At 42.4% G+C, this 16,002-nt stretch overlaps 1 protein-coding gene across 1 annotated transcript; it reads right to left on the reverse strand.

The window, feature by feature from the left end:
* Positions 1-11,899: 11,899 nt before the first annotated feature.
* LOC115043765 (tripartite motif-containing protein 35-like) lies at positions 11,900-14,670 on the reverse strand. The gene has a single exon (XM_029502456.1). The coding sequence runs from the start codon at positions 14,377-14,379 to the stop codon at positions 12,991-12,993; it is 1,389 nt and encodes a 462-aa protein (XP_029358316.1). The 5' UTR covers positions 14,380-14,670; the 3' UTR covers positions 11,900-12,990.
* Positions 14,671-16,002: the final 1,332 nt, after the last annotated feature.

The following is a 16,002-nucleotide window of genomic DNA, read 5'->3' on the forward strand; positions in this document are numbered from 1 at the left end:
CAGTAATTGGGGTTTTTGTTTTGGTTCACTTCAGCTTTTCTTCAGGCGATGTAAGGAATGTAGGTGTGATGGCTCCTGAGGTTTCTTTCTCAGCAGCCGCTCCGTCTTTTATACTTTTTCACTTCCATGTCCTGATGTCTTTTGATTTGGTTTTATTTTGCTCTTTTAACAGGTGTGGGGTTTAATTCCTGAGGCCTTTCTGTTATGGATGGGTGTTTGTCCTCTGGGGGCATCTCAAAGGCTTCATATGTTGTGTCCAGGTGAAGCTGTCTGTCTGTTAGCTTTAGTGTTTGTCCATCGGGGGTCACCAGTCTATTTCTGGACCAACAATTCAGGCTCACATTCGAGTCACCAACTAGCCTCATCCTGCAGGTCTTAGGGACTGCCGGAGGGCTGAGGTTTGATCCCCAGGGTCCCCTTGCTGTGAGGCTAACCGCTGCCCCAGCGTGCCGCCCTGAATCTGTTGCAGATAGCCAATGCAGTGCACACGCAGCTGCAGTTTGATCGATGAAGAGTTCCCTGCAGGAAAAGGATTGAGTCACAAATTAAACCTGGCTCATGGAGTTTAGAGAATGAGATCTCTGTTTTGTGTGTGAAATAATAATAATAAAAAAATAGAATAATCAATGAGAGAGAGGAAAATAAAAATCAGATCTCCAATCATGACCATGAAAACACCTTGATTCTAATTCGTGGGGGTTTCAGTCTTGTTGACTCTCTAACTAAACGTCAGATCGATGGTACCTGAGCTGATCCAGTCCAGTTCTGGTGTCTTGTCATAAACAGTCAGAGCACAAAGACACCAGGGAACACTTGAGGGATGTGACACTGATAGTAAATCCTTTCTCACTTCCTCTTATCTGTCATGGTCTCTTCTGTCTGCTCGGCTGTTTTCCAGCTCAGAGTGCTGATTCGGTCCATTTGTTGAGGTTGAGACGGTCACAGGGACTCAGGCCAAGACATACCCATGACCTCTGGTTCAGGCTTCTCTCTCTTTTACTCCGATTCATGTTTTCAGCAGAGAGTGTGTCGGTCTGTGTATGCGTGCTTTACTGTTGTCATTATGCAACAGTCAAAGATTACGATGAGCATATCGACCTTCACGCTGTTTTAATTTGTTTGTCGTGGACTGAATCAGTCTCAAGGCAGCACAGAGTTCTGACATCATGTCGCACAGGAACAAACTCCGTCCACTGTAATACACAAACATGGTGATATTCTGCGAGGAGGAAATTGTTTTTTTCACTCTCCAGCAGCTTTTGCTTTTTAACGTGTCTCTCTTGACCTCTTTTCTCATCAAAAAGGTGTGAAATCAGAAATACTGAGAGATTCTGTTCATGACAGACGGTCCAGAATTGAAGGAGAAATAGGAAATATTGTAGCTTGTGTATATATATAATAATATTTAAGTGCACTATCAGAAGTAAGTAGTGGAATATTGAATCAAAGCACAACGATAGCGCAGCGTTTACTGATTACTTCCAGTAAATTAAGGTGCCGCAGTTGTGTTGAATTATTGTGTTGAACAATTGTTCACAAATATAGACTTAATGCATCACTATGGCATCAAACTTTCCAGCCAGATGTACCAGAGTCCACCCACAGTTTAGTTTTTCTACAGTGTATCTACAGAAGAAAGCTGCCTGTCTGTTCTCACCATCTAAAGGAGGTTTCTGATGGCAGAAACCAGCTTTGGTGGCGTTTTTTTTTTTTTTTTTTTTTTTTTTTTTTAAAAGCTTTTCCGGTGGACTTGATGTCCCAGCGTTAGTAAAACAGTTTTTTATGGTGGCTAAAAGTTGATACAAAGAATTTAGGGTCATTTTTAGTGTCACAAAGCTTTGGATATTTGTGAGGACGGTGCAGAACCAGTGAGCAAGGCACTAAAGCTCTGGGTTAGTTAGTGTTGGCCTGCTTCCTGCTATTGTTCTGTGTTCTTGCAGTTTGACCTTCGACCCGTCTCAATGGTCTGGTTCAGCTCGCCGGGTCTGTCATCTGTTCATCAAGTCCAAGCTGAGTTGAAACAGGAAAGAAACTTTGCTTTCACATTCTTCGAAGCTAACGAGGAGTTGTGTCAGCTGACAAGGAAATCCGTTCAAACCTCGCGGTCCCGTCGGGGGTGACCAGGACAGGAATTTGGTCCTGAACTTCCCGTCAGGAAGAAAGAGATTTCACACAACCTCTCGCTTCCTCGCCTTTGACAGACTTGTCATGAGAGACCACGATATTATAACCTGCTCTTACTTTTGTGTTTTACATAATCTAACGTCTCAAAGGATTTATTTACAACAGCAGCAGCAGCTCCTGAGCAGAACAAACGCTCTGCAAAGACAATTTATTCCTGTCAATATTTCTTTTTCATTTTATTTAATTTAATTATTTCATTTTTTATTTTTTATAGATATATTAATTACGCAGTGCTGCCTTCAAGTTTATTTAGATGAAGCTGCAAATATTCAGCTTTTGTTGAATCCAGTTTAAAACTATTTCTTCCTGTGACTCAGAAAAGAAATTATAGTTGCCCCTAATAATAAAGCCTCTATATGAATATATTAAAACTTCCAACATGTGCAGTGTGTGTCTCATAATGTTTGATCCTGACCGACCCGGTTTAGGGCCTGTGGTGGTCTCTGGTCTTCAGGTCCTCGTACAACAGTCACACATCGGCCTTCTGCTGCTACTGTTCATTTTGTGGACTGTCCAAGTCCTGTTGTGTTGTGTTACTACAAGGGGAGTTGATAGGAGGAGATGACCTCTGCTGGGAAGTTCCAGGAGGTGCCAGTTTCTCTTGTTTTTCTTTTTCTAGATTAGAGAGGAAAAGACATGACGCCAGCAGTTGGACCAGCCTCTCTGGTGGCTCTCTGCCTTCAGCAGACACCGATCCGACAGCTAATTTGTTAGTTGGTTTGTTAGTTCCCACACAACTTGAATTGTTGCCTTCTGACTCAGAATGAGCCATGAATGCTGCTGATAATCCCAACGCTGCCTGGATCCACCCTGTACTCAGATTTTAACTAATTATCTAAAAATTTTTTTTTTATCTGTGCGACTGGTTGCTCCGAGTTTTGTGACACTTGTTGCTGCTGGAAGTCTATTATTTTCTAATACTTGAGTTGTTGCACAGAGGATGTAGCTATAAGAGTGTTTTTTTCCTGTGACCAGTGCGGCAGGTTGGGCTCGAGGTTCAGACTAGATATGAGAGGAGAAAGCTAAAGTCAGATCTGACTGCCTGGACACATTTTCTTCAGCTTTTTGTTGTTGTTGTTTTTTTCTCTTTATTGGCCGAAGAGGACGCTGGGTCGCTGGATTTATTTTTCCCCTGGATGTGACACATTCAGCCATGTTTCTGCTACTGCTGCTGCTCTGTGTGCAAACGTCCCTGCAGGACCAGGTAACGCACCAACTAACACACCAAAACCTCACAGATTCTGGATCATCTGTTTATTCTCCTGACATTACTGAATTGGAAGCAGAGTACTCTACTCTGTTGAAGAAAATCACATTCTTCCCGTTCTTTTAGAGAACTCGCAGAGTATTTGTGTTTGTACAGATCCTGAAGCCATTTTTGGCCACTGAATGAATGAAAATGTGTCCTACTGGAATTAGTTAAGAGGTAGAGTTTAAAAAAAAGGAAAGTCAAAAGCTGACGCCAAAGATTTATGTTGCTTCCTGTATATTTGGACTCGAGCAGACATCCTGACATTTAGTCAGGCTGCAGTTAGTCACATGTATTCACAGCGCTGTTTTCACTTTTACTTCTACTGAGCACCAATTACAGCTGAGGATGATGGGAATGTTGTGTACAGGTCAAAAACCAGGTGCTCAGGAACGTGAACGTGTACCTAATACCTGAACTTTTGAAATCCAGCTCAATGCTGTCTGACAGGTGACCTTGTGGTGACGTCATGGTCCATCACCTGAGGACTGAGAATGTCTGTTCCAAACGTACTGCCAGTAAATATCAGTTTGCTTTGCTGTAATTTTAAGGTCTCAGTCCTCGTGCTGATGGACAACTGGACAAAGCTTAACATCCTTCAGGGCCTACAGCGACAGTCGGCTATCAAACCAAATTTAAAATGTGGTATTAAATTTGACCCAACAGGTGAAACTTTTCAGATTTAGCTCTTGCTAGATGTTTGAAAATGTTTCTGCTGTGTATCATCACCACAGTGTCACAGGATCAACGTAGGAAAAATAGTTGGGTCAGTTAATTAGAGATCCATGACCTGATGGTGCAGCGTCGGCCCGGAAGGTCTGGAATGCAGCTCAGAACTGATGTTTTCAAACCACCGTGAAAATTGTTGATCTTCAGAGCCTCACCTGGGAGCACGCTTTGGCACGTTTTTCTATTTTCTGTATATTTCCGCGTGTGGAACGAAGAAACACTCATCTGTGAAGTGACCTCATTATACAGACACAGAGACTGAAGATGGTCTCTAAATGCCAACAGCTTCAGGGATTTACTTGCATCAGAAATGTGCTCAGATAAGTACTTCCTAAGTATTTCCTCTCCAGGCTGATACAGAAACAACAGCACACTTGGTTATTCTGCTGTCTTATTCGGTGCTCTCACATTATACTGTACGTTTTACTTTTGTTACGATGCAGGTTCAAGTTTTACATGTAAGACATAATCAGCCAACAGGATGTACAATAATATATATTAAACAATAAAAAGTGACTTTGCAGCTGCTGCTGTTAATTCAGTTGTGCAAGAATGTATGTATGTATGAATGTGTGTGTGTATATATATATATATATATATATATATATATATATATATATATATATATAAGAAACACAGTATATTAAGTTTTTTGATATCTTGTTCGGATTAAACCTGAGATGACTAATCTCCTCCAAGTGAAACACTCCATCCAGGATTTAGGTTTTTCTATCTAAAATGACAGATGGCTATAAATGTCTGGGGAAAAAAAAAAAATAGAAGTGAGGAAGTGCTGTCAGGACATCCGATCAGACTGCCTCTGTCCCCTCAGACTCCTCCCCCCGGCCGATGTGATGTCTCCCAGAGGATGGACGTACTCTCCCCCTGCACTTCCTGTGCCGTCATGCTCACCAGCAGCTGCCCACACGGCTTCAGCAGAGTGAGCACCATCAACTGCAGGTAACCTGCACGGATACACACTTCAGAGAACATTTAAACCAAAGTTCCAGTCGCTGCAGGAGGACCGGTGTTACATTTCTGATCACACGAGGTGTGAAAAGTAAAACACACATTGGTATTTAAATCCATTCATCAGCCAGAGGGACAAAAAGAAAACACAACATTGGTCATTCAAATACATTTAAAGTTTTCCTAAAGTAGGAGCTTTCATTCGGAGCCTTTCCAGCCATGCAGGACAAAGGTCAAGGTCACCTGAACCGTTCAGGCTTTGTGTTGCAGTTACGTGGTGCAGATCGGCGGCAGAGAGAAGCAGCTGGATGGATGTCAGCACGTCTGTGTGAAGAGGTTCATGGAGCCACGGTGCTGCCCACAACACTGGGGGCCGCTTTGTCTCTGTAAGACACACAAACACACACACACAGAGAGATGGTGGAGAATCAGCTTCATTAGGTGTGATTTAAAGCCAGCTGGGTAACTAATGAAAGCAGACATCATGCTGGATTGTGTTATTTATACATGGAGAAGAAGATCAGTACTGAAACTCAGCTTCTGCCTTCATTTATTTATCTTTATTTAAAATTTTTTTAAACATGTTTTGATGGTTCACATTTGATGATTATGATCTGCATTGAATGCATCATCTCTGAGCGTGGGGCTGGACCGCCACACACCGAGTCACCTGTCTCTCTGACTTCCTGTCCTCCTGTCTGTCTGCAGCCTGTCCCAGCTGGTCCGGGAAGACCTGCAACTTCCACGGAGCCTGTTCCGACGGAGACCTCGGCAACGGGACCTGCATCTGTGATGTCAGTATCCTGACTGACTTGACCTGATGGGCCACTCCTCTGGGTGTTTAAAAAAAAAAAAAAAAAAAGCAGGCAGATTTGAATGAAATATATGGGAAAACTCACTTCATTTCTTAGCTCAGTAAAAGGTTCTCAGTGTTTTGGTTCCAAATCTTTTTCAGAGCTTAAATTATGTTAATTGTCTTAAACAACGGCCTCATTTAGAGGAAAACAGACAATAAAGCAGAGCTGCTGTGTGATTAACAGGCCGTACCATAAAATCAGCACAGAGCCCAGATGGGATCAGAACCGCCCTCTCCCATCGCTGTGGTTTCAAAAAACCAACATGGCAACGTCAAAATGAAGAGCAGCTCACAGACAGACGCACGACTCTCCTACCTGTTTGTCGGGGAAACTGGAGAGCAGCCTTGTTTATGTGTTTTTGTGACACCAAAGAATTTTGGATGCCAAACTGAGACCACGACTGAAGTTTTTTTTTTTTTAAGTGTAACAGGATTCACTGTCAAAGAACATCGGTTGCTTTCTTTTTTTTTTTTTTGTGACATTGCGATATAGAAATCTCGAGTCATAACAAAACAAAACTTTATCTCTTCAGGATGGATTCTCCGGCTTCGCCTGTCAGGAGTGTAAGAATCCGAACGCATACGGAGATAAGTGCAATAAAGGTGGGTGCTCCAGCTCCCTGACCTCTGACCTCTGACCTCTGACCTCTGGGTCATCTCTTAAATCAGCTGGTTCATTAGCTGTTTGTGTGTCTGCACAGAGTGTGACTGTGAGCATGGAGTGTGTAATAAAGGTCCAGAGGGGGACGGACAGTGTTTGTGCCAACCGCCGTACACCGGGAAACGCTGCGACCAAGGTGAGAGCGGTCTATTGGACCACATTATCGGGTTTGGATTCTCTTTTTCTTTTTCTCATCATAATCTCATGTTACTGGACGGTGTTAGAGAAAAATATCCCTTAAAACAATCTGAATGCCGTTTAACAATCGAACAAATAATGTATAAGAAGTGGAGTCAAACGATTAAAATATCTGTATCAATTATGAATCATTTGTCTGACTGACAGCGAGGACACAATAATAGATGAGGTTTTATTGGCATCTCTGCCAAAAGGACAAATGTATTATCTCTGATTGGTATTCAGTTGTGCGCTTGCATAAGGAAATTCAATTTTCTCCTCTTGATCAAAATATGGATGACATTATTATTTTCCACACAACACAAGAAGGAGGAGGAGGAGGAGGAGGAGGAGGGCGAGTTCTGCTGATCAGCCTCACAAAAGCTCCACTAACCAGACCAACAAAGAGCTTGTTTCAGCTCCCAGAAACAATAACAGGCAACTAAATGACAATGAAGCAGTTTGACTGTTCAAGGTCATCAGATGTCAGTGAGTCAGTTAAAGGCAGAAATAAATCTACAGTAAAACTGATAAAAGTGATACACTGACCTGAGCCGAGTCAGGAGAGGTCATCAGCAAACAAATAAAATTCTCTTACGTGTTTCTTTTTAACATTATTTTTTAAGATTTAGATGTTTTTTTATATGACTGTGACACAAATGTAAAGCTAATACATCAAACATACAGATACATATAAGCATTATTATGTTTACTGATTTTAGCATAAACTACAGTACTGATTCTATTATATTCACATTTAATACTCTTTTTAAGCAAAAAATAGTGTCAACAAAGTTTAGCTGAATCAGAAACTCCCATTCTGACCTGACTGAACAGGGCTGTTCTTATATCTCTGTAAAAGTAAGTCAAATTAAAATTCATAAAGTTATTGCTGTTTTCCAACATTGTTTATTGATTTTCTTCTCTCCAGTTTAAGTTTTCAGTAACTTTCTGTTTTCTTCACATTTTATTTCATAAATCATTTTGTGTATTCGTTTTGATCAAAAGTTTTGTGATAAATGGAAGAATGTGTTGATGTGTAGTTAAATAAAGAAGAATATGCCTGTCACAACCAGCCTGTTTTTGTGGTCTTTTGTGTACAGGACAGTTTGTGTTTACACTGATCTGCTGTTGTGTGTTCACAGTGAGCACCCAGTGCAGTAAATGCAACCCGTACTCGTACTGTAAAGGAGAAGGAGACGCTGCAGAGTGCGAATGTTTGCCTGGATACCGGAAGATGTCGCAGGGAAAATGCGCAAGTAAACAACCATTTAAGTTTGATTTCTCTCCTTTATTTGAGTGCTGCTGTTGGTTCGAGCTGTTGCTTCGTTTTCTACGTTAATGAGTTCACAGAACAGGAGGCAGAAACCAGCTGTTACAGATGAAGGGGAAATGTTCCTGTTATGGCACGAAATGCAAAAAAATATTATTTTTGGGTTTCAATTTGTTAAAAGGCCAAATAAAGACTTCGGATTCAAAAAATGCGATCTTCTCGCCGTTATTTCTTGAGTCCGGCATTATAAGGCTTAAACACCATTAAAAGTCTAACCGGAGTCGCTGGCTTCTTTCCCGTCCAGGTATCTGTTCGCCGAGGGACTGTGATGTCAACGCACAGTGCTCCTCCCAGGGGTCAAAGGTCACCTGCGCATGTAAGCCTGATTACGAGGGCGACGGCAGGATCTGCGTACCCAGAAACCCTTGTTCCGAAAACAACGGAGGGTGTCCCTTCAATTCCACCGTCTGCGTCTTTAAAGGACCCAACAAGGTGAGAAGACCAGAACCAGAACCGGGTGAACCGGGAACCGGGAACCCAGAAGACACAAGAACAGAAAAACAACAAGAGATCTGTATTTAAAGTCAAAGATGGAGACAATCCAGGAAGGTTTTAAACGCATGTTGTCTCTGTCTCCCCTCTCTCCCCCAGTCCAGCTGTGAGTGTATGTCCGGTATGTCTCCTGTAGGTGGCAGTCCAGAGTTTGGCTGTCAGCTGGTTTCTGCTTGTTTAGCAGACACATGCGACCCCTCAGCTGTTTGTCAGACCGGCCTGGACGGACATCCCAGGTCAGACACGCAAAAACATTCACACAACTGTCCTTTGCTCTCTCGAACTAGAGCTGGATCCAGAAGAGCAGAAGAGCAGAGCCAGACTTTCCAATCTGTCTTTCTTCTTTCAGTCTATCAATACAGCAGTTAGAACCAGAACCGGATCTACAGCTGAGCCAAAGGAAGATGCCAGATATTGTTCATCTTCATGCCTTCAGCTCTCATTCATTACCCCCCTCCCTCCTTCAGGTGTGTGTGTGAGGCGGGTCAGATTGGCGATGGCCGGCGTTGCTATGGTAACCTGATGGCGCGGCTCATTGAGCTTAGCAGGACGGGAAGCCTGACGGGAAAACTGAACGAAGCCGTCAACCTGTTTGGTAAAAAAAAAAAAAAAAGAAGAAATCAAAGAAAATGTTCAAAAGCTGAATTAAAATGATACTCTGACCTGAAACAAGTTAATGTCAAATCAGGTTTAATGATTTTCCTTCTTAGTCTGCTTTGAAATTATATTAAATTCATTAACTACATAAGAAATAAAGTGAAATTATCCAGATTCTCCTACACGGCTGAAAAATTCAAATTTTATCATGATTAAAATAAATGAGTAAAATGACTCTGTTGGAAGAATGATGTGACAAGAATAAAAATGGATCTTTTACATTCAGTAAAATTAGATGATTAATTATTTATCACATTTTTAGATTTATTTTCTGATATCCGCATATTTCATACAAATGAAAACGTGTGTGTGTGTGTGTGTGTGTGTGTGTGTGTGTGTGTGTGTGTGTGTGTGTGTGTGTGTGTGTGTGTGTGTGTGTGTGTGTGTGTGTGTGTGTGTGTGTGTTCAGGGAAAGGATGTTCTCTGCTGCTGAGTCACAACGGACCATTCACAGCGTTCATCCCCCTGCTGAGCAAACCGCTGACTGTAAGACAACCTGTCTGTCTGTCTGTCTCACTGACTGTCTCACTCTCTGTTTGTCTGTACCATTTACATGACAGCTGGATTCCTCCATCTTGTTTTTTGCACCTTTATGGTCCATTCATTCATCTTCGTCCTCTTGTCTGGTTCTGAGTCACGATGGGGGGCTGGAGCCAATCCCAGATCACACTGGGGGGGTTAATGTGTGTCACAGGGAGCTTTCTGCCCTACTTTCCTCTAAATGATAACACCATGTCTTATTGAAGATTGAATTAGGCCCATTTTCCAATAGACTTCAACCCAACATCGATGTCATTCTCCCTGCCCGTGCTGTCGCCCCCTGATGGCCGTTAAATAGACTGAAGACAAACTGAGCCACTCCGCCCAGACTCTCTCTCTCTGTCTCTGTCTCCAATGTCTCTCTCTATGCCCCCCCTCCTTGCTTTCTCTCTCTCTTCTTCTCTCTCTTGCTCGCTCTCTCTCTCTCTCTCTTCCTCTCTCTCTCGCTCGCTCTCTCTCTCTCTCTCTCTCTCTCTCTCTCTTCCTCACTCTCTCGCTCGCTCTTCCTCTCTCTCTCTCTCCCTCCCTCCCTCCCTCTCTTTCTCTCTTCCTCTCTCTCTCTCTCCTCCCTCCCTCTCTCTCTCTCTCTTCCTCTCTCTCTCTCTCCTCCTCCCTCTCTCTCTCTCTCTCTCTCTCTCTCTCTCTCTCTCTTCCCTCTCTCTCCCTCCTCTCTCTCTCTCTCTCTCCCTCTCTCTCTCCCTCCCTCTCTCTCTCTCTCTCTCTCTCCCTCCCTCCCTCTCTCTCTCTTCTTCCCTCCCTCTCTCCTCCCTCTCTCTCCTCTCTCTCTCTCCCTCTCTCTCCTCTCTCTCTCTCTCTCTCTCTCTCTCTCTTCCTCTCTCTCTCCCTCTCTCTTCCTCCCGCCCTCTCTCTCTCTCTCTCTCTCTCTCCCCCTCTCGCTCGCTCTGTCTCTCTCCTTCTCTAGAAACAGAAACTAATGACAGATGGTCAGAACAAACTACAAACTCGAACAAACCAGAGACTCAGAACTTTGGCAGCAGCCACGCAAACACTCTGTGAAATCTGAGTAACCATAGAAACCCGAGTGGGAGATTTCAAATTTTGGATATTTAAAGAGAACAATAGAACAACAGTCCATGAAAAGGTGAATGTGGACTCGATGAATCAGTGAAGACTTGTGACTCTGCTGTGACTCCGTCGTCATTCTTATGTTTTCACTTTATTTGTTTTTGATGAATTGCGGTTAAACCCGCAGTTTTCTCTCTTTTGTGCAATTCTTACAGTACAGCTCCATGTCGGATAATTGAATGAAAAACGTGGACTGCGGGGGCCCCAAAGATGAGACTGGTTGTAAAATCGAAAAGTTCATGTTTGTTCCAGAGCATAAAAAAAAAAAAGAAGAATAAAAGAAAGAATAACCTGCTGCAGCTGTGGCGAGTCACAGCTGCAGCAGGTTATTCTTTCTTTTAGCCTTTAGCCTTTGAGGACACCACACTGGAAAATGGCAAAGCTTATACGAGATATAATCAGAATAATAAAAGAGGATCAACTGTTCATCGGCTAACAGAAATAAAGTGCAGGATGAGCACGGCTGAAAATAACCTCCTACTAACACAGCAAGTCATTCGATTTAGCCACACAGCGAGGTGGCCGGCATCCACACTGTTGACCGTAAAAACACACTTTTCATCGGCCTCAGTAAATCTGTTAGTGTGTAAATATAACGACGCTTTCACTCTGCTGGATCAGGCAGACTTCATCCTTCACAGTGTGCAGCTTCTTTTCCTTTCTTATCCAACAGTTTGATAAAGATCCATTAGTCCAGACGAAGCTCGGATAACCTTCTCTCTCTCATCACCAGGAGCAAAATTAGGAAGAAATGAGTCTTGGGTTGTTGATCTGCTGATTTATTTTTGATCTGCAGGGTGTTGATGAAGAGCTGATGTGTAAAAACCACCTGATCCTGGGCCAGCACCTCCTCAGGGATCTGGAGGGACGAGACTTTAACCTGTATGGAGGAGCGAAAATGAGGAGCAAAGATAACAAGGTAACAGGAGGAGTTAGAATTTAAGTGATGAGACAGAAGAGAGAACATTTCTTTGAGCTTTATTATTTTATTATTTTTTTATATATATATTGGTCCACACAAAAATGAAGGAGAGCACTTTTCAAGTTATAGATTTGGTTTCTGCTCCAGAAAATAAATTTCATTTCTTCAGTTTTGTTGACCTTTATGCAGTTGAGAAAGACAAGACAGGCACAGTTTCTAAGTAACTCGAAATTATTCTGTCCTGCAGCGAAAACTTCATTTTCTCATGATTTCATATTAAAGTTAGCCCTCACAGCATTTTGTAACCCAAAAAACAAAAACAAAACAAAAACCCACACAAAGAAGTACACAAAATATCTGTATCATCATCATCATCATCAGTGAAAAAGGATTAACCCCCGAAAATGTGTTATTGGTTTTTTTGCTTTTAAGCAGATGCTTAATTAACAGGAGATTGTTCATTTAATTGTAGCACGTAAAATAAATAGCAAATTTGCAACAGCAGACAATAATGGCCGGCATGTTAATGAGCAGCGGTGGCAAAAGGTTCTTCAGGAATGAATAAGTTGGCTGGTTGGTTGATTCTGAAATGTGAAATGAGTCCACATCACGTGACACATCTATCTTATGAATTATACGGCAAAGGATTACACAAAGGAACTCAATGTTTGCCTTGGAAGTTTGATATCTCACGAAGGCCTTCAATGTTGGTAAAAATATTCAGTGCTCAAGGACAAACAGATTAGATGCCAATTCTAATTTAAAATAACAAATGTCGGCGTTCTCCGCCGTACGAGGCACAAACAATAAAAGACTAGAAAGGTTTAATGTCATACAAAGAATTGGAGCTGGAGTCAGTTTCTGTTTCATTAAATGGAGGATTTTATCTGAAAATGTGTTTGTAATCTTCACAATAAGGCACCAAAGACACAAGTCTATTGGAAAATTAAAGACGACATCTGAATACTTCAGAATGTTGAAATATCTAAACCCGCAAATCCACAATTTCCCAACAAATCTTACAGCTAAAAATGAACAGAATCTAAACTTGGTTGGCTGATGTAAACAAAAATCAGCTGACAGATTTAACATCTAACAAGAAGACACCTGATCAGAATCATTTCTAATGTGGTTTCTACACTATCACACGGACCTTCAGTGGTAAAATCTTCAGTCGGCGCTCATTCTCGGTGTAAACGTACGGAAACAGGGTGCCGCTGAAGGTGTGTTTGAAGGCGTGTATTTGTGTGTTAGTATCAAGATCGGAGAAGGACAGCGTTCCTTTCTGGAAGTCCAGGTGAACTCTGATCCTCTGGAGCTTCCCCTTCAAAGGCAGGTCGTTCTCCGAGCCTGACGTGGAGAACGCTGTGAGTTTCCCGTCTGAAAACAAAATCCTCCACAGTCCAGACTGAGGTGGTTCCACCTGGACGTTCTCTCCCAGCACACCCAGCTCCCAGTCCATATTTTCTCCAACGTCAACGCCCCAACTGTGAGTCCCCGAGTCAAAACCTGCAGAGCCGAGAACCGAGCAGGAGAATTTGGTTCTCTCTGGGTTCTTTGGGAGCTTCCGCTGTTTTCCAGAACTCACGCTGGTCAGATCTTCAGACACGATAACTTCTGAGTCAGCAGTGTTTGGATCCAGAATCACCGGTCTGTAGGAGACCAGGTCCTTCATCTTGTTCCAGATGTTGAAGGTCAGGTTGCCCAGATGTTTGGCCTGGTCTATCAGAGCTCCTGAGTCCAGATGTGGATCCTCCTTCAGGGGGTGAAGTTGGACTCTTCCTGCTGCAGACTTGTAGTTCTTCAGAAATGAGACGTCTTCAGCTCTCAGCTCCTTTTCTGTGTCTCTGATGGTGTTTGAAAGAGCTTCTATCTCTCTGCTCAGACCATCGATCTTCTCCTTCATCACTTTGCTCTTCTGCTCCTCTTCCTTCCTCAGAGCTTTGATCCTGGCCTCCTCTTCCTCCTGTAGAAACTGATGAAGCTTCTTAAACTGCTCCTTAATCTGCTGCTCTGTGTTTTGGGTCTGGACCTTAATGTGTTTGGCAGTTTGATCAAAGTTTTCTTTAACATCTCCAAACAGCTTCAGTTTCTCCTGTAAAGGCTTCAGGGATTTCTGCAGCTCTCCTCTGTGTTCCTCTGCAGCCTCATCGATGGGCCTGAATTTATGACCTGAGTGAGTCTTTGAGTCTCTGCAGACGACACAAACCGGCTGCTGATGGTTCAGACAGAAGAGTTTGAGTTTCTCAGAGTGCAGACTGCAGACAGACTCAGATCCTTCTGAAGGTTTCTGATCTCTCCTCTGTAAAAAGGCCTCACACAGGTTCTTTAAAGCCAAGTTACGAGGAGGATCACTCACTGGTGATATTTTCTTGCAGCACGGACACTCCCGCTGTTGTTTTCCTTTCCACCATCGGAGCAGACAGTCTTTACAGAAACTGTGGCTGCATGCCAGGACAACGGGATCCCTGAAGATTTCATGGCAGATGGGACAGGAGAGATCGTTCTCCAGTGAGGAAGACATGTTGTCTCTGAGCGAAGCTGAAAACGCAGCAGACAGAAAGTGCAGTCAGTCCAGGAAGTTCCTTGAAAATTACTTTCACTTTGAGTTGTGGCTCTTCCAGTTTATGATGTGGAGCGTGTGGCAGGTCGAGGTCCAAGTTCCCAGTAATCCCAGTGTTTGTTCTTGCAGCTGTCCTCCGGCAGCTGAAGTTGTTTTGACTTAAAGGTGAATTTAGTTGTCTTTCTGTCTGTCTGTCTGTGTGTCTGTCTGTCTGTCAGAATGAAGACGGAAGGCGTGAACAAGGAAGGATTAGTTGAGTTGTTTCCTGTTTGGTAGCTTTGACAGAGCAGGCGGAGCTTTGTACTGATTATTTATGTCACATCAGGGGTGTGTGTGTTATTGCAGGTATTTAACGGACAAGTTTTTTTTTTGTTTTTTTTTTTGTCCAAGCTGACTGTAAAGTGTCTGCGTGTCTGTCAGTGAATAAATACATTTAGCTGAAAATGAATGAGTTAGAAAAACTCACTTTCAAATTTATGGCTTTGGTACCAAACTTCTAATTTTTCTGGTTAAAATCTTTTTTCCTAAAATGTTAAAAGCCATTTGTTACTAATTCATCTTAACAAAACAAAGTAAAAAATGAGCCGGATGTTAAATATTCATGAGTTTGAGTAAACAGCTCTGCAGCAGGACAGTGGGGATATGGTTTTTATAATCTGTCGTATTTTGGATTCAAATTTTCGAAAACGAAGATGCACTTCAGAGACACTAATGTGATAATGATCTTCTCCGAGGAACATTTTAACACGACTCCATTAAAGAAACCTCTCGTGGTTTTTTTCCGTCTCTTGTTGGTGCAGAAGTTCATCCTGATGTCCAACCCGAGGAAACTGTACACCATCGTCCAGGAGGATCTGCCCGCCGCCAACGGCATCATCCACCTCATCGACCAGCCAATCACAACCATGATCTCTATGACGCCTGCTCGCAACGAAGAGGTGAGATGAAGTGTCAGAACATCACATCTACATTCAGGTTAACTAAAACACAACAGAAAGTGAATCCTTGTCTTTGAGAGGATTTTTTTTTTTTTTTTTTTGGAGCTTTCAGTGTTTTTGTCGTAAAAATAAATTTGTAACTGTTCAGTCTAACTTTCTATCCCTCACCGGCCTGTTTTTTTTTTTTTTTTTTTTTTTTTTTTTATATAGTTTTCCCTCCAGTGTCTTCAGAGGAGCTTTTTATTTAATCAATGCATTAAATCTTCTAATTAAAGTAAAGTAAATCCAAATCAATACAAACTTTTCAAATTTGCATCTGAAAATGTTAAGTCATTTTGTACATTCAACCATAGTTGAGACAGAGCCAGTTTGTTGTGTCGGTAATCTACCAGCTCAACTAAACATACATTTGTCTGTTTTTGGGAAGAATGACGTCTCCCTTAATGAGTCTGTGTAAAATTAGAACTCGCTTTAATCAATATCATCCATAACTGACTGTAAAGCTAATGTTGGATCCATTTTCTTCTTGTGTCCAGTTTGCTGATAAGACGATCGCAAAGATTCTGACTGAGGATGAAAAATATAATCGCTTCCTGTCTCTGGTTGATGTGAGTATCTCTTCTCTGGGCTTTCATCCCGGCATGAA

This window comes from Echeneis naucrates, chromosome 5 (assembly GCF_900963305.1).
Source record: "Echeneis naucrates chromosome 5, fEcheNa1.1, whole genome shotgun sequence".
Lineage (NCBI taxonomy): Eukaryota > Metazoa > Chordata > Actinopteri > Carangiformes > Echeneidae > Echeneis > Echeneis naucrates.